Below are 23,300 nucleotides of genomic sequence, written 5' to 3' on the forward strand. Positions count from 1 at the left end.
ATTCTTTAAAAAAAAACCTACATCTAGTAACCAATGAATATACTTCTGAACTCCTCTTAGAGAAGATATTATTTTATTTTCAATTTAAAACTTCACAATCTCATAAATACCATTTAATGAACTACATCTCTTATTATTAAGAAATCTTTTTGCAAATTAGCCAATGTGTTTCTGTAACTCTAGTTTTAGGTCCAAGATATATTTAGCATAATAGTATTACTGCTTATCTCAACTATTATTTCACAGTTCAAACTCATCTTAATTTATAAGCACTGAAGGTTCTCATTTTAAGCTAAAATAATTACGATAAATTTGTGACCCTATGCCTCTACTAAAACATTCTGGAATACTTCATGGAGTATAAAAAGAGTACATGGGTCCAGGGTTCTCAATAGTTATATCATCAGAACACAAACTCTGGTAGGTCCCATAAAGTTGCAAAGTATAGGCTAGGGACACACTGTCTATTATCTTAGAAACAGGCTAGGTACATAATTAGAGGTTCCTCACCACAAGGCGGGCAACCAGGTGATTAATTCTTTTGGTCACAGCAACTCATTAAAATTTTCTACTAAAAAGGTACATAAAATGGATATTTACAAAGAGCCTATTGTGCAAATGCTTAGATCCTACAAAGCTCCTTTTCCTCAAGGTGCTTATAGTATGGTATGGAGATAAGACACTAATGCAAATAACTCTAATATACAGTATTATATGATAAGTCTGTTACAAAGTTACAGAAAACAAGGGAAAGAAATGAAATTTGAATGAGCTTTAAAGAAAGGAGTTCAACATGTTGAAATAAGAAATGGAGGGTACTCTAAACATAGGGAAATAGTTCAAACAAAAACAGAATCAGGAGATCATAGTGTATGTTTGTGGGGCAGACAGTTGCCCAGTTTGACTAGAACAGAATTCATGGAGAAGAAAAAAAAAAAGAAATTGGGCTGAAAATCTAGACTAATGTACAGGTTGTAAAAGGCATCAAATTCCAGACAGAAAGGGTGGAGTTGACATTATTTTTACTAATGGAGGGGAAAATAACATCTAAAATCATAAGTATTTTGAAGCACTTAAGTAATGATAATTTCTAGGTAAACATAATTATTTTATATTTTGAGAATTCATGGATTCCACTGATAAATATGGAGTAATTTCAGACATGAGTATTTTAAAAGGATATCCTTACCCCCAGCATCTAATATCCGTTTTCCCATATCAATCCTGTGAATTAAAACAGGTTATATCACAATTTTTAGCATTTCAAGAACCACAGAACAAGATTTAACCTCTGCTCTTGAACATTAATTGAAGCATTAATAAGAAAAAAGTGCTTATCCATCACTAGAATTTAGAATCTCATTATAACTTTGGATATATATACTGGCATGTGATTATGGACAATACTAAATCAGCTTTTAAAAATCATTTTTTAAAATCTAATTTGAAATGAAATAGCAGTGTAAGGTCATAACTATCCCCATTACGTAGCCCCCCCTTTTAAATTCTTTATTTGATTCTCTAATTTAAAACAGAATAATCAAAATAAAATTCTTACATGAGAGAAAACATTTCTGGCTTGGAAATTATTTTCTTGGCATCTCGGGGCATGTTGTCAAGCATAGCATTCAGCTTTTTTATGGCCTACAAAAGAAAAAAAATGCTCTCTTAAATATTAAATCTTTATATCAGCAGTTTTCAAAATGTCGTTTGAGAACCCCTGGGAGTTGTGGAGACCCTTTCAGGTAGCCCATGAGGTCTAAACTATTTTCATAAGAATCCTAAGACTTTTTTGCCTATTAAAATACTCTTCTATTTTCCAACCACATATCTGTGTGAGACTGGATTTTCTTCATATACTTCAACCAAAACAACATTATTGCAACAGACTAAATGTAGAAACAGTTATGAAAATTCAGCCATCTCCTATTAAGCCAGACATTAAAGATATTTGAAAAATATATGTAACATAATTCCACTCTTCTCACTATTTTTTATTTCATTAATATATTTTAAATAAAGATATTTTATTATTGTTATTTTAATGAATACATATTTTAAAATAAATATAGATATAACTCACATAAACAAAAGCTTTTTGGGTCCTCAATAATTTTAAGGGGGGCAAAGGGGGTCCTGAGACCAAAATGTTTGAAAGCTGTTGCTTTATATAGTCAACAAAACTTAAATATTTGGAAAAAAAATTAGACAAATTAATACAAACAAAAATTTTAAAACTTGTAGACAAGAGTTGTCACACTAAACTTTCTAACAATCATATTTTATAATGGAAAAAGCATTAAAAGACAGAAGATGTAAATACAAAAAAAGTCTTTATCCTTGAGTTAACAATATTGTTTTGGAGGTAAATAAATATAATCAAACACTACTATTTGTATCACAAGGTATAATACATATATGTATGTGTTAATGTGCATGTATGTATGTATGACATGTACATACATACATGTTTACGTGCATATCTATGTATACATACAGACCGAAGACAGTATATATATATATATATATATATATATATATATATATCACAGATTGAATGTGTATATATACACAGATGTGCATGTCACCTATTATGTACGCGCGCGTACACACGCACACACACACATCACTTTTAAAAAAGGCCTATTTTTAGCATTTCAAACACTAAAGCACTGACTTTAAATTCTGCTCTTAAACATCCTAAATCTCAAATCTGGCTTTTCTACCAGCTGTGATAATTTACAATATATAATTAAACTATCTGTATGCACATCTTTATAAGACACTTGATTCTCAACAGAAACTCAGAACTTAAGAAGAAATACATTCCCAAGAATAGCATTGCCTATAAAACAGCTCCTCAGCTCAGATTATATTTGGCATTTAAAAAAGAAGCCAACATAGTACTTTCGTTGAATTCTCAAAGCGTATGACACCATAATACCAGTTCTGGCAGATCCTACCAAGTTTGAAAGACATAAAGAATAAACCTGGTGACAAACTGCACATCTCCTGTCCAAGACCCAATATATCTAGGTCCAAAGAGATTCACTGCCAACAGAATGGCCAACAACTGATAAATTTATTCAGCCATAGCAACTCATAGAAACTGTCTATTGAAGTGTAGAAGGGTTACAATCTGTATCAGTAGAGGAAGGATATGTACTCAGAAATTGTGGATCCTTGAAATAAGTACAATTTTTAGCTTTATAAAAGGAAAAGTAAGAAATACTTAATATTTTTAACAATATTACTCTGAAACCTTCTTTGAAATTTAATTAAGTATTTTTGTAGAAAACTAAAGTAAAAAAGCAAAAGAAATAACTTTACCTCCTGGTGAATACAAATATGTATTCTCATGTCGACTACAAGGGCACAGATCCTCAAAATAAAGTTTTCCAGTACTTCCATTTTACCTAGTCAAAATTTTAAATTTTACTACTTTTGAAAATTAATTTTAAAACATAATAGATATATTTAAATGACTTCCATTTTCTCATATAAATTAACAAAAACTACATGACGAGTAATAGAAAGAACACAGAACTAAAAGTAAGGTGAAAAGAATTCTAGATCTAGCTATGTGATATCAAACAAATCATTTAACCTGAGCCTCAGTTTCCTCATCTGAAAAAAAGGCTTTGAGTCTCTAAAGTACCTTCAACTTTAAGATAGATGTGATTAGAAACAACTGTTAATATACCAATTTCTTTAATAACTTGGCTTTGGAAAACCTTTACTACATCCTACCATTTTCATTGTATATCTATCTCTTGTCTATCTCAGTCAAATTTCTTTTAAAAGTTCTCTATACTTGGTGCCTCTTCCTCTCTAACTCACTCCTCAAATCCTTCGCACTCTGGCTTCCAACTTCATCACAACTGAAACTGCTTTCTCCAAAGCTAACAATGATCTCTTAATTGAAAGATGTGATGATGATCTTTTCTCAGTCCTCATCTGTCTCAAACCATTGCTACATTTGACATTGTTGACCAATCTTTCCTACTGTATACTCTATCCTTTCCAAGTTTCTCTAATAGAACTCTCTCCTGGTTTGCCTCCTACCTATTTGGACACACCTCAGTTTCCTTTGCTGGCTTATTTATGGATGTTCCTCAAGGTTATGACTTAGGTCTTCTCTTCTCCTTCTATACTTTCATCATCCTCATCAGCTCCGATGGGTTTATCTTTCATCTCTATGCAGATGACTACCAGATTTCTCTATCCAGTGGTACTCTCTCCCCTCAGCTTCACTCTTGCACAAAGTTTCTCTTGGGCATTCCAAGCTGGATGTCTTAGAAACATATTGAACTCAACATACTGAAAACTTAACTAATCATCTCTCCTCCCAAAGGAGATTAACTCTTTTAAATGTCTCTATTTCTGTTGAAGGCATTACCAGGTTCCAGTCTCCTAGGTTGAAAACCTTGGCATTACCCTAGACTCTTAACACTCCCTCATCCCACATACTCAATCAGTTGCCAAATCTTGCTGTTTCAATCATCGTAACATCTCTTAGATATGATCTGTTCTTGCCAGTTACACAGCTACCACCTTTAGATTCTCATCCTCTCTAACCTATATTATTGTAATGGCCTCCTAATTTGTCTACCTGCCTCAAGTCTCTCACCATTCCAATTTATCAAACACAATGCTAGAAAAGTAATTTTCATTAAGGCCAGATCTAACCATGTAATTCCTCTAATTAATCAATTCGAGGGGATTCCTATTGCCTCTAGGATAAAATATAAACTACTCTGCTTAGAATTTAAAGCCTATACGTTCTGGCTACAACCTGTCTTTCCAGCGTCAGTGAGCATTACTCACCCTCCCACACTCTACAATCTAGCCAATCTGGTTATCTTTCTGTTTTTCACACACAACACTCCATTTTCCATCTTTGTGCCTTTGTACTGGCTGTTGCCAAACCTGGAATGTATTCCGTTTAATTCTACCTCAGAGTCCCTTTCATCAAGACATAGCTCAAGTAACACTTTTTGCATAGACTTTCTTGAGATAGTGCACTGCCTCCCAAACAAACATGTATTGACTATTTCATATTTATTTGTATTTATTCACATATTGTTTATTCTATAAATATTTATTGTTCCTCCATTAGATTGTAAACACTTAGCAAAGAATTATTTCTTTGTACTTGTATTCCCCAGGACCTAGCACAAATACTGGCATACAGTAGACAATTAATAATCCCTGTGGATTAATTAGATCAGAGCTATTAGCTGGCCCTATGTTCATCATTTCAGAAATTAGCATTCAAACATTCAAAGGCTTTGAAGAAGGATATAAATCTTCTACAATGCTCAGTTATTTCGTCCCCAAACTAACTTATGGAATAGGGTTCTCATTTGGCAATTTTATACACATATACACACACACAAACATATACGTGTGTAGGTGTACATGTATATGTATATGTACATACATATTCATATACACATACACATATCTTTAAAACTATATATAGGTTACTTAGATACTGGTAGCCACAAATCAAATGCTTATTTTTCCTAGCATGTAAGCCTTATGTTTTAAAGCCTACTCTGGTACTTAAGATATTTTAAATTGTCAAGTACTAAGCATTCACCATAGCACTATTAGAAATTACTAGTTCATCATAATATAACAAAAACAGTAATTATCTAAATAACATCACTTAAATCCTGTTCTTTTAGCATACCTTCTTTATTGATATCATGAACAGTCTGAAAGAAAAAAGTGATCAATTTGTAATTGACTACTTTATATTTAGTATAATTCATATTATAAAAGTTATTTTATAAATTGCTATTAAAAAACTATAGAGAATTTGAGTAGATTGTACAAGTTTTCAATTAAAAATAAAATGAGCATTTAATTATTTTATTAGGATAGTTTATAAAACCTAGATTGAATGGCTATCCTATGTCTTATATTAGTGCATTTCTTTAATGCACAAGGTAGAGTACACAATTTGCTTTAATTATCACAAGTCTTGTAAAATTACTCTAAAAAGGGGTTTATTTTATTTTTTACCATTAAGACATCAAAGAAATCTTCTATCAGATTCGTCATGGCTTCATCTTTTTCATTCTTGTGACTTAAAATAATCTCTTTGGTTTTTTCAAACCAGGCTACCATGTAAAGGGGAAAAAAATTACTTTAATTTCAGTTTTAAGTACTTTATGAAGTAATTATCACTTATCATTATATAACTAGGTAACCTACTAATAAAAAATATAAAAGTCCCAAGATGTGAGTTTCTAAAAAGAATAACAGTATTTTAAAAGAATTTATTTAAATATTTGTTTTCAAAAATAAACTGAAAATAAATTCCTAATGCCTGGATTGTCTTAAATTAACGGTATCCTTGTTACAGGAGAAAAACTACTTATGTTTTTAATATTTAAACTTCCAAGTTGTGCCAGCTTATATATAATGATAAACAAAAAGTCTTTCCAGTAACATCAGAGGTAATGCATAGATGTCAGTTATTGCCACTGCTCTCTCATACAGTGCTAAAAAATACTAGCTATAGCAATAAGAAAAGATAAAGAAACCAAAGTACAAAGAAAAAGCAAGGAGGAAACAAAATCATCATTTTTTTGCTGATTATATGTGATGGTCTATCTAGAGAGCCCTAAAGAGTCAACAAAAATTAATTGAAACAACATCATCCAAATAGAAAGATTAAAATAAATTCAAATAAACTATCAACATTTCTCTATATAAGGGGCAGCTAGGTGGCGCAGTGGATAGAGCTCCTTCCAGCCTTGGAGTCAGGAGGACCTGAGTTCAAATCCAGTCTCAGACACTTGACACTTACTAGCTGTGTGACCCTGGGCAAGTCACTTAACCCTGATTGCCTCGCAAAAACAAAATAAAACAAAACAAACAAACAAAAAAGAATAGAAAAGTATTTCTCTATATTGCCAACAAAATCCAGCAGGAAGAAATGAAAAGAAAAATTCCATTCAAAATAAGTACAGAATGCACAAAATACTCAGGAGTCTCCCTACCAAGATATCAACAATAACTATAGGAATATAACTACAAAATACCCTAGAATAATAAAGACCTAAATAATTGGAAAACATCAATTGCTGGACCAAGATAATAAAAATTAAAGTATTACTTAAATTATTTATTCAGTGCCATACCATTTAAACTACCAAAGGACTGCTCTTATAAAGAAAAATAACAAAATTCAGTTGGAAAAACAAGTCAAAAATCTCAAGGGAAATAATGAAAAATGGGAGTGGTGGAGAAGGAAGTAGACCCAGCCCAAAATAAACTGCAATAAATGATCATAAAAATGATTTGGTGCTGGTCAAAAATATAGAAATTGATGAGTAGTACAGATTAAGTACATAACATACAGAAGCAAATAAATCAGATAGGCTAGTGTTTAATAAATCCATAGGCCATAGCTAATGGGGAAAAAACTCACTATTCACCAAAAACTGTAAAGCAGTCTGACAGAAATTAGAGTAACACCAACACTTCACATCAGTCACCAAGATAAGCTCCAAATGGATATACAACTAATGATATTAAACATGATTTTATAAACAAATTTTGGGAACAAGGGAAAAATTTCCTGTTGGATCTATGGATGAGAGAAGAGTTAGATGACAAAACAAAGGATAAAGTCAGAGAAGATAAAATGGACAATTGTTATTACATCAATTTTTTTAAAAAGATTTTCACAAACAAAACCAAACCAATGCAAAACTAAGATTAAAAGAGAAACAGTTCACTGGGTAAATATTTTTTCAGCAATTTTTCTAATAAAGGTATAATTTCCAAGACATACATGGAGCTGCTTCAAATTTATAAGAACAAGAGTCAAACCAATTGATAAATGGTAAAAGGATATGAACAGGTAGTTTTCCAAGGAAGAAATTCAAGCTATCAACAATCATAGGAAAAATGCTTCAAATCACTAATAAAGAGAAGTGCAAAATAAAGCAATTTTGAGTTTCCTCCTCATACCCATCAAACTGACAAACTGACAAAAAAGGAAAATGACAGTTGGAGGGGCTGCTGGAACGTAAGCATATTAATGTATCACTGGTAAAGAGATGTTAACTGGTCAAGTCATTCTGGAAAGCAGTTTGGAACTATGACCAAAATGTCATTCATCTGTGTATGCCTATACTCTAATGAGACCAAAGAGAAAGGAAAAGAACCTATATGTACAAAAATATTTATATTAGTTCCTTTTGTGGGAGCAAGGAACCGAAAACTAAAAGGGTGCCCATCAACTGGGGAATGGTTGAACAAATTATGGCATATGAATGTAATGAAATATGACTCTGCTGTATGAAATGATAAAATGGAGGGTTTCAGAGATACTGTATGAATTGATGCTGTCAGATAAGGAATCATGAGAACAATATGTAAAGACAACTTTGAAAGACTTTTGAACTCTGATCAACACAATGTTCAGTCATAGTTACAGAGGACAAATAATGAAGAATGCTACCCACTTCCTGACAGAGAAGTGAGGGTCTCAAAAGGTAAGAATAAGACATTAATTCTTGGATGTGGCAATGCAGGAATTCATTTTACTTGACTAGACATATTTGTTACAGTAATTTTTGTTCTTTTTCTTTTTTTTTCCCAAATGAGAGGAGGAGAGTGATGGGAGAAAAAGAAAATACTTGTTAATCTTAAAAAATATGATTTTAAAAACCTTTTAAATATCCCTTAGTTTTAGTATGTTCGTTGTAATAGATGAGGCTGGAAAGATAACAAGTTATCTTCCCTGTTCACAGAATTTGCAGAATCTTATCACTGGAAAAGACCTTTTGTTATTATTGTCAAGTTGTTCTTCAGTCATAGCTGACTCTCCATGACCCCCATTTGTGGTTTTCTTGGCAAAGGTACTGGAGTGGTTTTCCATTTCCTTCTCCAGCTCATTTTATAGATAAAGAACTGAGGCAAATAGGGTTAAGTGACTTGCCTAGGGTCACACACCTAATACATGTCTGAGGCCAGATCTGAACTCTGAGAGATGAATTTTTCTGCTTCCATGCCCAGTGCTCTATCCACTGTGCTACCTAGCTGCCCTTGGAAAAAACCTTAGTCATCATCTTTTCCAATATACCCCTGGGCAAGTCACTTAACATTTCACTTTACTTTATAAGTAATTTACAGTATAAATAAAATGACAAAATCTCCTTAATTTTACATATGTTCCCACAATCTAATACAATAGTTCCTCTTAGCCTATATAAAATTGTGTAATATTAGGCATATATTAAGTCCAGAACAGGCCCTTAGACACAAAAATAAGTGAGATATGATTCTTAACATTAAGACACTTACAAAATAGCATGCAGGATATACAACATGAATACAAAAATCTATAATAGATATAAACAAGAGATACAAGGTATAGTAAGAGTTTCTAGAAAAGAAAAAAAAACATACTCAGCTTAAGGTGGTGGGGATACAAAGATCAAAAAAAACTGTTGCTGCCTTCAAGGAGCTTACAACCTACTGAGAGTATCCAACACGTAAACAACAAATATAAAATAATTTCTGGATGGAGAGAACACAAGATTTGTTGTATTATGCAGAAGGTGATATGAGAAGTGACACAGTATGTCACTTTAAAAGACAAGTATGATTTTAAAGGCTGGATAGACATAGAGTAAAGGAGGGACCAACATTGTAGGCACTGGAAACAAGATATAGGGACAGGAAACTTAGCATCTATCTGTGGAATGGTAAGAAATTCATTCAGATTGGAGCATCAAAGTAGTGAAGGTAAATCATGAATCAGTAAATATGACTAGAAATACAGGATCATAGATGGATTGAGAGTTGAAAGGAATCTCAGAAGCTATCCAGTCCAACTCTTCTCATTTTACAAATGAGGAAACTGAGGTCCAGAGCTATTAAGTGAGTTGCCCAACATCATACAGGTATAATACAACAAAGAGAGAATTTGAACCCAGGTCTTCTGACTTCAGAACCAGTTTTTCCCCCAATTATGACATATTACCTCCTAGGTTGTTGCTGGATTATAAAAGAAATTAAATGTCATGCTAAGTAGTTTAGACTACAGTAGGCTACAGCAAAATGACATGACTGGTCTGGTATATTAAGAACATAGACCTGCATAAAAAACAATGAAGTCATAGGAAAACAGGAGATAGGGAAAGGGTTAGAAAGTTATTGCCATAGCTCAGCAGAAAAGTAATGAGAACCTGAACTAAGGTGGTCACAACTATTGTACCTTACATGATTCTAATTTCAATATATATTTAACTATGCACATTAAGCCAAATAAGTGGAAAATATTAAATAATTTCTTCCTGTGTTTCCTTAAAGGCACACAAATAGAATTGCTAATAAACACTTTTTAATTTTTTTTCAATTTAATTCAACATTTTTAGGCATATCTTACGAGCAAAGCATTGTCTTATATGCTTCCAAGAATATGTACAAAGACAAGTTTAATAGAAGATAAGAATATGAAAGAGAGAAAGGAGAGACTGAGACAAAGTGCTTTAAGAACATTTAAATGAAACACTTTCAGAAATTATCAGACATCAGAATCAAGGAAGGAATATGGAAACGTGACATCTAAGCTATGGCTTGAAGAGAGTGGAAGTGGTAGGCATAGGTCAGGAGAGAGTACATTCCAAGCATGGGGAACAGTGTGTGCAAGTACAATGCAGCAGAAGACAAGTTTTTTAAGCTTGGGAACAGCTGGACAGTATCATAAAATAAGGTTGGAAAGATGATGGTGAGACCTAAGTATCAGTATAAAGAATTTTTACATTCTATATATACATAATTGGAAAATGAAGGTTTTTGAGGAGAGGGAGTGACACGCTCATTTCACATTATAAAGAATATTTTGGTAGTTGTAGGAAGGCTAGGTTGGAGAGAAGATAATAATTTATACAAAATTGTGAAGCATTGCTATTACAAAAAAGAGATCTATTAAATTCACATAAAAATAAAAATCTTGTTAAAACATAAGAGGTAATGGGGGCCTAAAATAGGGAAATGACAGTATGAGCAGAAAGAATGAATGAGAAATGAGCTATAGGTAGAGCAGCAAAAGAACTTGACAACTAGCTGAAAGTGGGAATGAAGGAAAAGGAAGAATCAAAGATGGACTGAGGCTTCCAGAGTGATAATTAGAAGGATGGTAGCACTATAAACAGTAATAGAGTTTTCTAGAAAGGGGGTAAACTAGTAGGAGAAAATTATTAATTCAGTTTTAGAAATGTGGGGTGCCATGGAATGGCTGTGACTAAAAGATTATTGAAGATATAGGGATGGAAGTTAGGGGAGAGATCAAAGCTAAGTATCAAAATCTGAGAGTCACTTGCAAAGGGATGATAATTGAATCCACAGAAGAAGATAAAATTATTCAGGCAAAGAAGATAAAGAGGGAAAAAGGAGTCTTGGAAGAAATCTACACTTAGGATATTGGGGAGAATAAGAAACAGCAAAAGCTATTGAACAGAAACAGTCAGACAGGTAGAAAAGAGTAGGGTCACAGAAGTCCACTCTGCATCTGCTGCTATGCCTGGTCACAACTCCATGGAACAAAATGTCCCTTGTTCCATCTCCAACCTTGCTTTCCTGCCTCCTTTTATGTGTTGTCTCCACACACTAGATTGTAAGCTCTTTGAGGAGCTTTTCATTAATTGTATCCCCACAGCTTAGCAAAATGCCTGCCTGACACATAGTGGGTGTTTAATAAATGTTTATTGGATTGACTGGACTGGAACAAAGGGGTTTGTAGGAGAAATAGATGAGTACCAGAACTGAATATCCTTCCCAAAAAAAAAGTAAGAAAAAAAAAAGGTCAAGGAACTGAGAAAAGAACATCAGATTTAGCAAACAGTAGGACATTGTTTAAACATTTAAGAGAGTACTATCAATAGAACACGGAGGTCGGAAGCCAGATCTCAAGGAGTTGAGGAAACAGAAGCAGCAAACACAAAATAATAATATAATAGTTTTAACATTTGCAAAGCACTTTACAGTCATGTGGGGTAGACTATATATCTGTTATCTCACTACCCCATGGGCATATATGATTTTTGTATATCTCATCTGATCCTCACAGCAACCCAGTAAGGTAGATATTATTATTATTATTATTATTATTATTATTATTATTATTATTATTCCCCATTTTACAGATGGGGAAACTGAGGTCGAGAGTGAGCAAGTGACTTGCCCAAGGTCATATATCTGGTAGGTATTTGGGGCAACATTCAAGCCTTCCTGATTTCAAGTCCAGAACTCTATGTACTATACCAAGCTGCCTATCACAGACCCTCTTTCTCGGAATTTAGCAATAAAATGGAGGACATATATAAGATGTTGCTAGAAGGAATGTTAAAATTAAGGGGAAGTATTTTAAGGGTAAAGATGATACACATATGTTTTAAGGTAGGGAGAAATAACCAGCAATTTGGATGCGCTTTAACAGACATACATTTTCTTAAAAATTGTTTTTAAAACAGACTCTTGACATATTACCTTCTAAGACAAATTTTGTTTATAATATACTTATCTTTTTGACTAGCCCTTGTTTTATCATTACTAAAAGTCCAGCTTCCCCAAATATGCTGATATTTTTGCCATATTTTCCAAGAGAATTTAAAATAGTTGAAGTATTCTGGATATCTTTTTTGTTAAGTTCCTAAAAAAAAAAAAAAACAGAACAGTAAATATCTCTTATATATACAAAAAGATATTCAATGAAATAAATAAAATGATTTTCGTTGTACAAAATTAATTACAGTCAAGATACAGAAACAATAACAAGTATTTCTTATCCACTTACTTTGTAAAAGAGACTGGACCCTAGAATAGCACGTCAAAAAACAGCTCCTGCCCTCAAGTAGTTTATAGTCTATTGGGGGCAAAACTACACATAGATAAAGAAATACAAAGAGAGAAGAAATACAAAGTAATTTTTGTGAGAATACTAATAACAGAGAGGTGTCAGGAAAACTTTTGTGTAGAAAGTTGTTGAACCTGAGCTGAATCTGAAAATAAGTATCAATTCTAAGAGGTGAGGAGAGCATTTTAGGCATGGGGGACAGCTTGAACACAGAGGAGGGAGGTAACATGCAGGCGGAAAGGCAAGTAAGTCAGATTAGCTGCAACATAGTATGTGTAGGGACACACAGTATGTGAAATATGAAAAGACAGGTTAGAGTCAGATTGTGAAAGATTTTAATGTGAGACAGGACTTCATATTTTACTAGAGGTAATGTAATAGAAAGCAACATGGACAATCTGACAGCTATATGGAGGATGGATTGGAGAAGGGAAGCTGCAAGCCAAGAGCCCAATCGGGAGGTTACTGCAATGGTTCAGGCAAGAATTTAAAGGGCTTAGACTAAGATTTTGGTCATAAGAGTGGAAGATATTGTCGAGGTAGAACCAACAAGACTTGACAACTGATTGGATGGGGGGGGGGTTAGGAAGTTAAGAGGGTTAGGAAGAATCAATTCTAACTGAGATTAGTTTTCAGAAAAATGGCAATGTCCTCAAAAGAAAGAGGGACTTTAGGAAGAAGGATGGGTTTGAGTGTTTGGTAGGGGAGGAAAGAAAATGAATTTCATTTTAGATATGTTGAATTTGAGATTCCTTTGAGGTACCTCAGTGGAGCTAGCTATCCAGCAATTGGAAAGGCAGAACTAGAGCCTGGAGCTAGATTAAAGCTGGACAGGTAGATTTGGTAGACATTTGAATAGCTAACAAATAAATCCACTGGAACTGATGAAATCCCTGAGTACATGTTTTTGTTTTGTAAAAGGGCCTAGAACTAAGCTTGAGATACATACATATGTAGGGAACAGATCACAGATAAAGACCTAGCAAATGAGACTGAGAAATGACCGGACAAGTACAAAAATCAATAAAGACCAACATGCGGAAAAAATTAGGGAGAGGGTAGTATGCAGGAAAAGGGGGTGGTCAACAGTATTAATGCAGAGTTCAAGAAGGATGAGAAGTAAGAAAAGGCCATTGATTTGGCAATTAAGAAATCCCTGGTAACCTAGGGACAGCAGTTTTAGTCCAGTTGTAAGGCTGAAAACCAGATTGCAAAGGGTTAAGATAAAGAATAGGAGATAATGCTAATACTAGGAACTCAGTAGTGAAAGAGAGAAGACAATGAATGATAGCCTGAGGGGATGACTTGGTGAAATGAAGGTTTAAAGATAGGAGAAATCTGGGCATGTCTATAGGTAGCAAGGAAAGAGCCAAAGAGAGGAGTCAATAAGAGAAACTGAAGATTAGAGTGTGGAGGGGGAATTACAAAAAATACAAGCTCTATTAAGTCACCTCTTTTTCAGAGACTGCACCAAAAGAAAAGAGAATGTGAGTTGGGGTAGAAGATAAATGGTGAAATCATTTGAGGTACAGAATTGGAGGGAGAAAGGAAGCTCACAACTGCTGATCTCTATTTCTAAGTAAAATATAAGACAAAGTCCTCTGCTGGTTGGGGGTGTGGGGGAGTGATATAACATTACTTAAGAGATATTATTAATTTTCATTTTTAATTTTATAAAAAATGCTCTTTTAAGACTAAGAATTGGAAATCGAAGGAATGCCCATCAATCAGGGAATGGCTAAACAAGCTGTGGTATATGACTGTGATGGAATATTATGCTATAAGAATGACAAACAGGATAATTTCAGAAAAACATAGAAAGACTTACATGAACGGATGCAAACTGAAGTGAACAGAACCAGGAGAATGTTGTACACAGTAACAGTAATATTGTACTAGGAAGAATTGTGAATGACTTAGCTATTCTCAGCAACAAAATGATCCAAGATAATCCAAAGGACTAATGATGAAGCATACTATCTGCCTCCAGAGAAAGAAATGATACATTGTTTGAATACAGAGTGAAACATGCTATTTTTCACTTTCCTTCATTATTTCTTTCATTCAAGGCTTCTTGTACAAAATGACTAACATGGAAATATTTTACATGATTGCACATGTATATCTATATATGATTTTTTTAAAGGAGTATTGTCTTTCTTTTCTTTTTTTAGGTTTTTTTGGTGAGGCAATCAGGGTTAAGTGACTTGCCCAGGGTCACACAGCTAGTATGTGTTAAGTGTCTGAGGCCGGATTTGAACTCAGGTCCTCCTGATTCCGAGGCTGGAGCTCTTATCTACTTGGCTACCTAGCTGCCCCCTCTATATATGATTGTTTACTGTCTCAGGGAAAGGGGAGGAGAGGGAGAGAGTGATAGGATTTGGAACTCAAAACTTTTTTTAAAAGTGTTAAAAAGTGTTTTAACACATAATTGGGAAAAAATATATACATATATGTATGTGTATATATATGTATAAAGATTATGTTTAATATATTAACAACAAAACCTAAGGTTTTAAACCTCATGTATGTCTATATAAAAGCTAGTTAAAGAGTTTTAAAATGAGTCAAGCAGTAGTTTTATATGCTCAATAGCAAACAACTAGTTACACCACTTTCAACAAATATATTGGTCAATATGGTAATCCTGTAAAGATACAGCATTTTGAATATTTTACTTGGAAGAACCAAAACATGGTTTCTTTCTTTGAAAATACTTCATAAGTTAAGCAAATATTTCCAAAGTTTTTAAATCACTTTGGATAAAAAACAAAGCATTTTAAAGATATTTTAAAATAGCTGTTCTTATGCCCATCAATTGGGGAATGGCTGAGCAAGTTGTGATATATGAATGTAATGGAATACTATTGTGCTATAAGAAATGATGAACAGGCTGACTTCAGAAAAACCTGGAAAGACTTATATGGTCTGATGCTGAGTGAAGTGAGCGGAACCAAGAGGACTTTGTACACAATAGCAGCCACATTATGCAATGACTAAGAATGTTAAACTGAACCCTTCTCAGCATTACGAGGATCTAAGACATCTCCAGAGGCCTCGGGATGGAAAATGCTGTCCTGTCCACATCCAAAGAAAGAACTATGGAAGTCGAATAGCTCTCACTTATTTTTACCTTCTGTTGAGTTTTGTTTCATCTTTCTGATGGTTCCTCCTATTGGTTTTAATTTTTACTTACAACTTCACTAATGTGAAAATATGTTTAATGGGTATATAAATGTAAAGCCTATGTCAGATTGTGCGCTGTCTTGGGGAGGGTGCGGGGGAGAAAAAGGGAGAAAAATTTTCAACTCAAAAGCATATGGAAAAAAAAATTTAAAAAAGAAAAATTTAAAAAATTTAAAAAAATAAAAGCAAAATAGCTATTCTTAAGCAAACACTTTAATTTGATTTTCACAATGGCACATTTCTTTCTGGCAGGAACATTTAAACAAAATAGTCACTTGTTAACAGTGGTGTGACATCCAATCTTTTTTTTAGAAGTGAAATTTTACCTTGCACATAAGGTTATCCAACTTGCTGAGAAACTGTTTGCTGCATTTAAATATGATATCTTCATAATTTTCCATCTGCAGAAACTGTTCTAAAGGTTTGAAGTCATTTTTTCTTAAAGCATCATCTATGCATTTTTCCAACTGCTAAAGAAATAAATTGGTGCTATGACATGGTTAAATTACAAATCAAAACCAAATCAATTACTAAAGAAGTAAGTTAGTGCTGTCAGTAGCACTACAAATTACAAATCAAAACCAAATTAATTACCCTTTATATTCAAAGTTTTACAAAATTTTTCTATGAAAATTTCAGAAGAATTTATAAATATTACCATTGGTCCTAATAAGGATAATAATAACCCAGTTATATTTATGTACCACCTTAAGATTTATGTCAAGTATTAAAGATAGATGAAAAGAACAAATTATTTTGCTGGTAATAAAACTTCATGGAAGAGAGGAGAAAGATCTATTAGTCCTGACTTGAGGGTTTTTTTTCTTCTCAAGTCGCTAAGCCAACTTCATGTTGAAACTAATCAATGTAAGGCAAAAGTAAAAAATAACCTGGTTTTGGAGAATGAAATAATATTAGTTAAGCCAATTAAATTATTAATTAGCCAATTAAAACCATGCACACAGAAAAATTTCCGTTGTTTTGATTTCATCAAGGTTCACTAGCCATCTACATTATACTCATAAAGTTTTAGATATAAAATGAAGGAAAAGGCATCATCAGTCAGGAAGCATCACTAACAGATTTGACTATAACACTAATCATATGTAAAATTTACATGGAAGAATTTGCTATCCTTGACATTAAATTTAGGTCCATTATAAGCAATTAGAACTTTACAAAGTACAAACTAATCACAACCATTATTGCATTAGATAACTGCATATAGTACTTAAAAACAAACAAAAAACACCAAAGCCAAACCAGAAGATTGTAATTCATATTAATTGCAACCCTGTTAAGAGGAAAGGTGAATGAGAATGAATGGCAGAAAGGGAAAGAATACTAATGGGAATTTAAGTGGAGGAACTGAAAAACTGTTGGGATACTTTATGTTTTAAAATTAATTTTAATGTAAATAGTTGCTAAGCAATGTTAGGTGGTGGTACTGATGTTCCACGCTATGTTTTTTTGTAATTAATTAAAAACAATCTTTAGCTATGACTTATTAATTTAAAAAATTTCAATAAATTCAAATATATGGAAATATGTCTTGTTTGAAAAAACCTGATGTACAAGAATCCATATTTGTAGTAACAATCACAGAGTGATTTTTTTGCAGTTTAAAAGGCTCTATTATAGGGTCGATTCTAAATTGGAAATTATAAATTGATTTAACATAATTTTCAAGAACATCACATAAAGTAAAGCAAAGTACTTGAAAATGACATATTTAAATATATTAAATTATTTAGCCCTTTATAGTAATTTATATAAATCTATCTTTATTATAAGTACATAAACATGTAAAAATATAAAACTTCCCTAAACATAGTCTTAACATTAAACATAACATAATCTCACTGTAACATATAACAACATACCTGAAGTTGAGGTCTTACTGGCATTTTGGCAACTTCAATTAACTAAACTGTACAAAAATATTTGAAAGAAAATATAAATACAACTATTTTCATAATTCTACTCCAAATGATTATGGTCTATAAAACATTTTAGAATTTGGTAGACACTACTGAACGGTTCATACCAAAACCAAAAATATTTTGCTTTTCTTCAAAATTGTGTTAATTTTGGTTTTATTTTTACTAACTAAATTACTCATATTTATTTGGGCCAAGTGATGTAAGAATTTTAGAGATGAAAGGGGCCTTGGAGACTATTTGGCTCCCTCATTTTATATGTTGGAAAACTGAGGCCAGAGAAGTAAAGTGAATTATATAATGTTATATAATGTCACATAGCTATATCTTAACTAAAATCAGTTTCCTGACTCCTACTGCTCTAACATTTCCACTACTATGCTATATTTCTTCTTTGAGATATAAGGAGGCAAGGACCAAAAATAAGATTCATTTACCTCTTCTGTTCAAACTACATATAAAAAATATGAAACCAAATTAGTAATAAACATAAAGAAAGATCAGGAGACAAAATGAGAAAGTTAAACTTTTAGGCAGATGAAAATTGAAAGGAGGGGAAAAAACTTTTTTTCCTAGCAAATTAACCAAAAAAAGGGGAGCAGCTGAGAGCATCTGGTACTAAACTAGGTGTCAGAGTCTACTCATCAAAAATTCTCAACTTTAAACAAGAAATTAAGCAGGAGAAGATGTAATAGAATAACCTTAACTTTTTCAGTCATTACTACTTTGAAGATAAAATCAGGCCTAAGAAAAGGTAATTTATTGAAGGGGACAACAAATTTCCTGTCAAATGCTTCAATGCCTTATAATTTCTAGTCAATTGATTAGCTTTGTCATTATTTGACAAAATCTTGGTTTTTTCTTGGTTTAGGCATCCACCCTCTCCGAGTAGGGCAAAATTGTGCTGTCATTGTTAGGAAAAAGGGACCTCAGTACGATGTAGAACCTTGGGTTTGGCATCAAAAGACCTGACTTTGAATCCTGCCATCTGTCCTTATTACCTGTGTGACCATGGGCAAGTCACCCTCACCTCTCTAGGCCTCAAATTTCCTCATCTGTAAAACGAGGAGAGTTGGTCAGGGTGTTAAGGCCCCTTCTATGAGCCTAAGATTCTCCTCCAGAAACGGGACCGAAAACGCAGTTATTCAGAAGATCCCCTCACTGTTCATCACCTCATGATGGCATGGTAGGCCCTCGCCCGACCCCACCCGCCCTCCACGCTTGGCTTAGGGAGCCTGAAAGGAAGGCACCGGCTTCTCCCGACGGGGCCCAAACATGATCCATCTAACACGAGTTTTAAAGCGCCACCAGGGGAACTGACGCTGCCCCAGGAAGCCCCCTGCTGCCCCCTCGTTCGAGCCGAGCGACGGGCGCCTCCGGCCCCGATCATCTGCGGGGAGGAGCGGGGCGCGGGGCAGGAAAGGCTCCCACCACGGAGGCATGCATCAACCTCGATAATGAAGGCGCCGGGGCTGAAGTGGCCCGCCTCAGGTAAGGGAGCCCCTTTGGGCCCGCCCCGCCCCCACCCCTGGGCCCAGAGCTGGCCGCCTCCTCCTCCCCGGGGGGGCCGTTAACACGGCCTCGGCCGTTGGAGAAGCCGGCCTCCCCGTCTGGTCCCAAAAAGGTTTTCTGCCTCCCTCTCGACCCCACGCCCCGGCAGTTGGTGGGGAGATAGAGAACGGACCCGCTAACCCTCCGCGGTCCAGACGTGTTGACCCAGCCCGGGCAGAATCGTGGCCGTGGCCCCGGACCTAATCCCCAGCCCTCTTCTCCCACGCTACCTCAGGCTGCGGCTTCCCTCTTGTGAAAAAGGCGCGAAACGCCTCCTCCAATCACCTTCGCCCTAGGCGCGGCTCCTCCCTCCTCCCGCCAGCCTCTCTCCCAGTCCCGACGTCCCCCGCCCCTCCCCGGACCCGCGGGTGGGGCGGGAGGGAAACCACCCCCGGGAGGGGGGGGAATCGAGGGCGGCCCCGGCTCCATCCCTCCACCCACCCCCTCCCGGGTGGGTAGCTCCTCTGCCCCTCCCCGCTCTGCGGTCCAGGCCCCCGCACCCACGCACGTCTCACTACCCACGGAGCTTCCAGGCCCCCTGGGCACCCAGAGCGGGCCCCGGGCGCTGCGGCTTTGCCCGCCAGCCCTGTCTGCAACACGTCGTGCTAGCGCTCTCTGCCGCCTCTGAGAGGCGTCTGCGGCGCCACCTGCCCGCCCGGCCTGGGGCAACGCTCTGGCAAAGCCCCAGGAGAGCTTCTAGGCCGTTCCAATGAGGCCTCGGCCCTAAGCTCTGTGGGAGCCTGGGCAGGCAGGCGTCCAGCTTCCTCCTCTGGGACATGAAGAGGAGGCGCTGACTGACCCCGTCAGGCCCTGATCTGCAGCGATTCTGTGCAGATTAAACCGAGCCAACCACAGACTATGGCCTTCCCTTAATGCCACCATAGTAAATGCGACATCCAGAACACTGCAGACCAAACCACATAAGGACAAAAGATGATGCAAGGGAGCGACCAGATAATCCTCCCTTAATCCCACACAATGTCTCAGATGCCTCTAATAAGTGATCCCCATCACTGGGGTGAGGAGCATTCCATCCTGACAGATCTTCCCTTTGCCCCTTGCCTTCTCATCCTCTGCCATTCTTGTCCATGCCCTTCCACAATCCTTCTTACAACATGTTCTGCCCCTCTGTGCTGGAGGCCTTGCTCCAGTTCTTTCACAGATGCCAGTAGAACATGGTGCAATTTCCTAATATAGCAACAAAATAGTGATTAGTGTGTAGTTTGAAAGTTGTAGTTGCTCAGGCTATACCTTTAATGTCAAGGATGGCAAATTCTTGCATGTAAATTTTGCATGTGATTAATGTTGTCCAATCTGTTAGTATGTTTGCTGAGAGATGCTTCCTGACTCGTGATGCTTTTTCCATCCTTTAATATTTAAAACCTTATAAGGATAATATGGATGGTCAGTAAACATTGATGAAATCAAAACAATCTGAAATTTTCCAGTGGTCCCTAGGTGTTATTCCTAGAGAGTTAAGCTGTTATCCCTAGCTTTGTTACATGACTTACCCGCTTTGTAAATGCCATATATTTTAGGAGATGTTTATTTAAATCAAGATTTATTTATTTAAATAAATTTTGATATATTTTGATTTTACATCACCTCCATCTCCCACTATATTTCTCCTCCCACCATTTCCAGGTCATCAGCCCTTAGATCCCTTAGGAATAAGATCAAAATATAACTATTGCTTATAAACATAAATAATATAAATAAGTAATAAGATAATAAAGAAGGGGGAAAAGGAAGAAAAATAGTTCAGCAAGAGAAACCAACATGTTGAAAAACTGCAGTTATATGTAGTGTTCCACATCCTAGACCACATTCCACCCTGGAAAGAAACAGGAAGAGGTATCTTCTCATATCTCTTCCTTAAAGCCAACTTGGTCATTGTAATTTTGCTGCATTCTGTGCCAGTTGTACTGTGGCCATTTCCATTTCCATTGCTGTAATCATTGTGTAGTTTTCCTGATTGATTCTGCTTATTTCCCTTTGTATCAGTTCATCATGTCTTCCCATGCTGCTCTCTATTCATCATCGTCATCACTTCTTCCAGGATAGTAAAATCCATCACATTAATGTATCACAGTTTGTTTAGCCATTTCCTTTTGTTTCCAATGCTTTGCTATTGCTCTCTCTCTCTCTCTCTCTCTCTCTCTCTCTCTCTCTCTCTCTCTCTCTCTCTCTCTCTCTCTCTCTCACACACACACACACACACACACACACACACACACACACACACACACACAAATGCTGCTGTAAATGTTTTGGTATAATATAGCCTTTATTTTTGTCAATCTTACCATGGAATCTGGGCCAAAGGGTATAGACATTTTTAGTCACTTTCCTTGAATAATTAAAAATCACTTCCCAAAATATTTAGATCAATCACAGTTCTTCTAACAAGACATTAATATGCCCACCTGAAACATTTTTTAGTCACAGGAAAGTCATAGTAATATGTTACATATTATTTCTATCCAATCTTTTAATTTTTCCCCGAGTTGTCTGCTACTGTGAATATTTAGTCATGTCATATGATTTACCACCACATAGAATCACCAAGAGAATACTGACATTAAAAATGATGGCTTTCTGTGGGGTTAAGGTCTGTGATAATGAAAAGTACTGTGCAGATTTCTAAATGACATAGACCACTCTCCTATTCAACTCTAGGCCCAGCTCATCCATCTGCAGCATCTAAGATGTATATACTAACTCAATGAACTATATTTATAACCTGGATAAATTGGGATTGTTCATCCATTTGGTTTTTCCACTGTGTATAGCATGGCTGAACTCTTGAGAGACAATGGATTACTGAGGAGAGCCTCCAGGGTTCAGAGGCCTGAAGTAATCAGCATGGCAATCAACACAGGAGCATCCCTAGAACCTCACATATCAAAAGGGGAAAATATTAAAGAGCCAGTAGATGTCACTACTGCCTAAGAAGTTTGCTGTCTTGAATATGAGGTACAGTAAGGTTCAGATGGTTTAAAAAGTTGCCTCTCTCTAACTTTTAACCCATTATAACCCAGCCTTCCTCAAGTTTAAAGTTGTATTATTACAATTTGTTTGACAGAATAGTTAACAGTGTAGTAGAGAAGAGTAATTACAGCAACTTACTACTTGTGTGAAGTTGGTCAAGACACTTGATTTAGGCCTGTATCCTCAGCTGCAAAATCCCATGCTTTAGCAAAAGCTTTACACTTCTAGAGAAATAATTGCAAGGATGAGATCTCAAAGAAAGGCCAAACTTGCCTTTAAGAAGCAGTTCCCTTTATAAGGTTTTTAATCTGAAGTCTATTAACTTTTAAAAAATATTTTGATAATTGTATTGCAATATGATTTGTTTCTTTTGTAATCTTTTATATTTTATTTTATGCATTTAAAAACATTATTCTGAGAGTCCATAGAACTGCCAAAGGAGTTCATAACAAAAAAAGACTATGAGCAAGTGATTTAAATAGAATCCTCTTAGCCACTCCTGCCCATTAGCACAAAGAAATCTCATTCAGCTTTTAATGTCAGGCTCAAATGCTACCTCCTTCATAAAGCTTCCCCAGAGACCCTAGTAGATAACTTTCCTCACATAACACCTGTCTTTTTGAATGCATGTATAGTAGCTATTTATATCCAGGGTGTCTCCTTTAGTTTTAAGCTTTCACAAAACTGCATTAAGACTTTTGGAACATCCTATATTTACTTACTATCCCCAACTATACTATACATTG

At 35.4% G+C, this 23,300-nt stretch overlaps 1 protein-coding gene across 6 annotated transcripts in view; it reads right to left on the reverse strand.

The window, feature by feature from the left end:
• SYCP2 (synaptonemal complex protein 2) overlaps positions 1-19,785 on the reverse strand; it is a 115,824-nt gene extending 96,039 nt beyond the window's left edge. For 2 of the 6 annotated variants that reach the window (XR_013484696.1, XM_078149886.1), the window contains exons 1-5: positions 6,034-7,053; positions 5,699-5,723; positions 3,331-3,416; positions 1,559-1,644; positions 1,190-1,224 (exon numbers count right to left, since the gene is read on the reverse strand). Coding sequence is in view for 5 of the 6 variants with exons in the window: in XM_078149886.1 (XP_078006012.1) it covers positions 1,190-1,224; positions 1,559-1,644; positions 3,331-3,416; positions 5,699-5,723; positions 6,034-6,138 (337 nt within the window). In the remaining variant the exon portion in view is untranslated. Of the gene's footprint in view, positions 1-1,189; positions 1,225-1,558; positions 1,645-3,330; positions 3,417-5,698; positions 5,724-6,033; positions 7,054-12,553; positions 12,683-16,398; positions 16,543-17,955; positions 18,003-19,696 lie in introns of those variants that run through there. The other 4 variants (XM_078149887.1, XM_078149883.1, XM_078149884.1 and 1 more) reach the window with 4 other exon arrangements.
• Between the last annotated feature and the right edge of the window lie 3,515 nt (positions 19,786-23,300).

This window comes from Phascolarctos cinereus, unplaced genomic scaffold (genome assembly GCF_003287225.1).
Source record: "Phascolarctos cinereus isolate Bilbo 61053 unplaced genomic scaffold, phaCin_HiC Scaffold_2;HRSCAF=192, whole genome shotgun sequence".
In the NCBI taxonomy this organism is placed as follows: Eukaryota; Metazoa; Chordata; class Mammalia; order Diprotodontia; family Phascolarctidae; genus Phascolarctos; species Phascolarctos cinereus.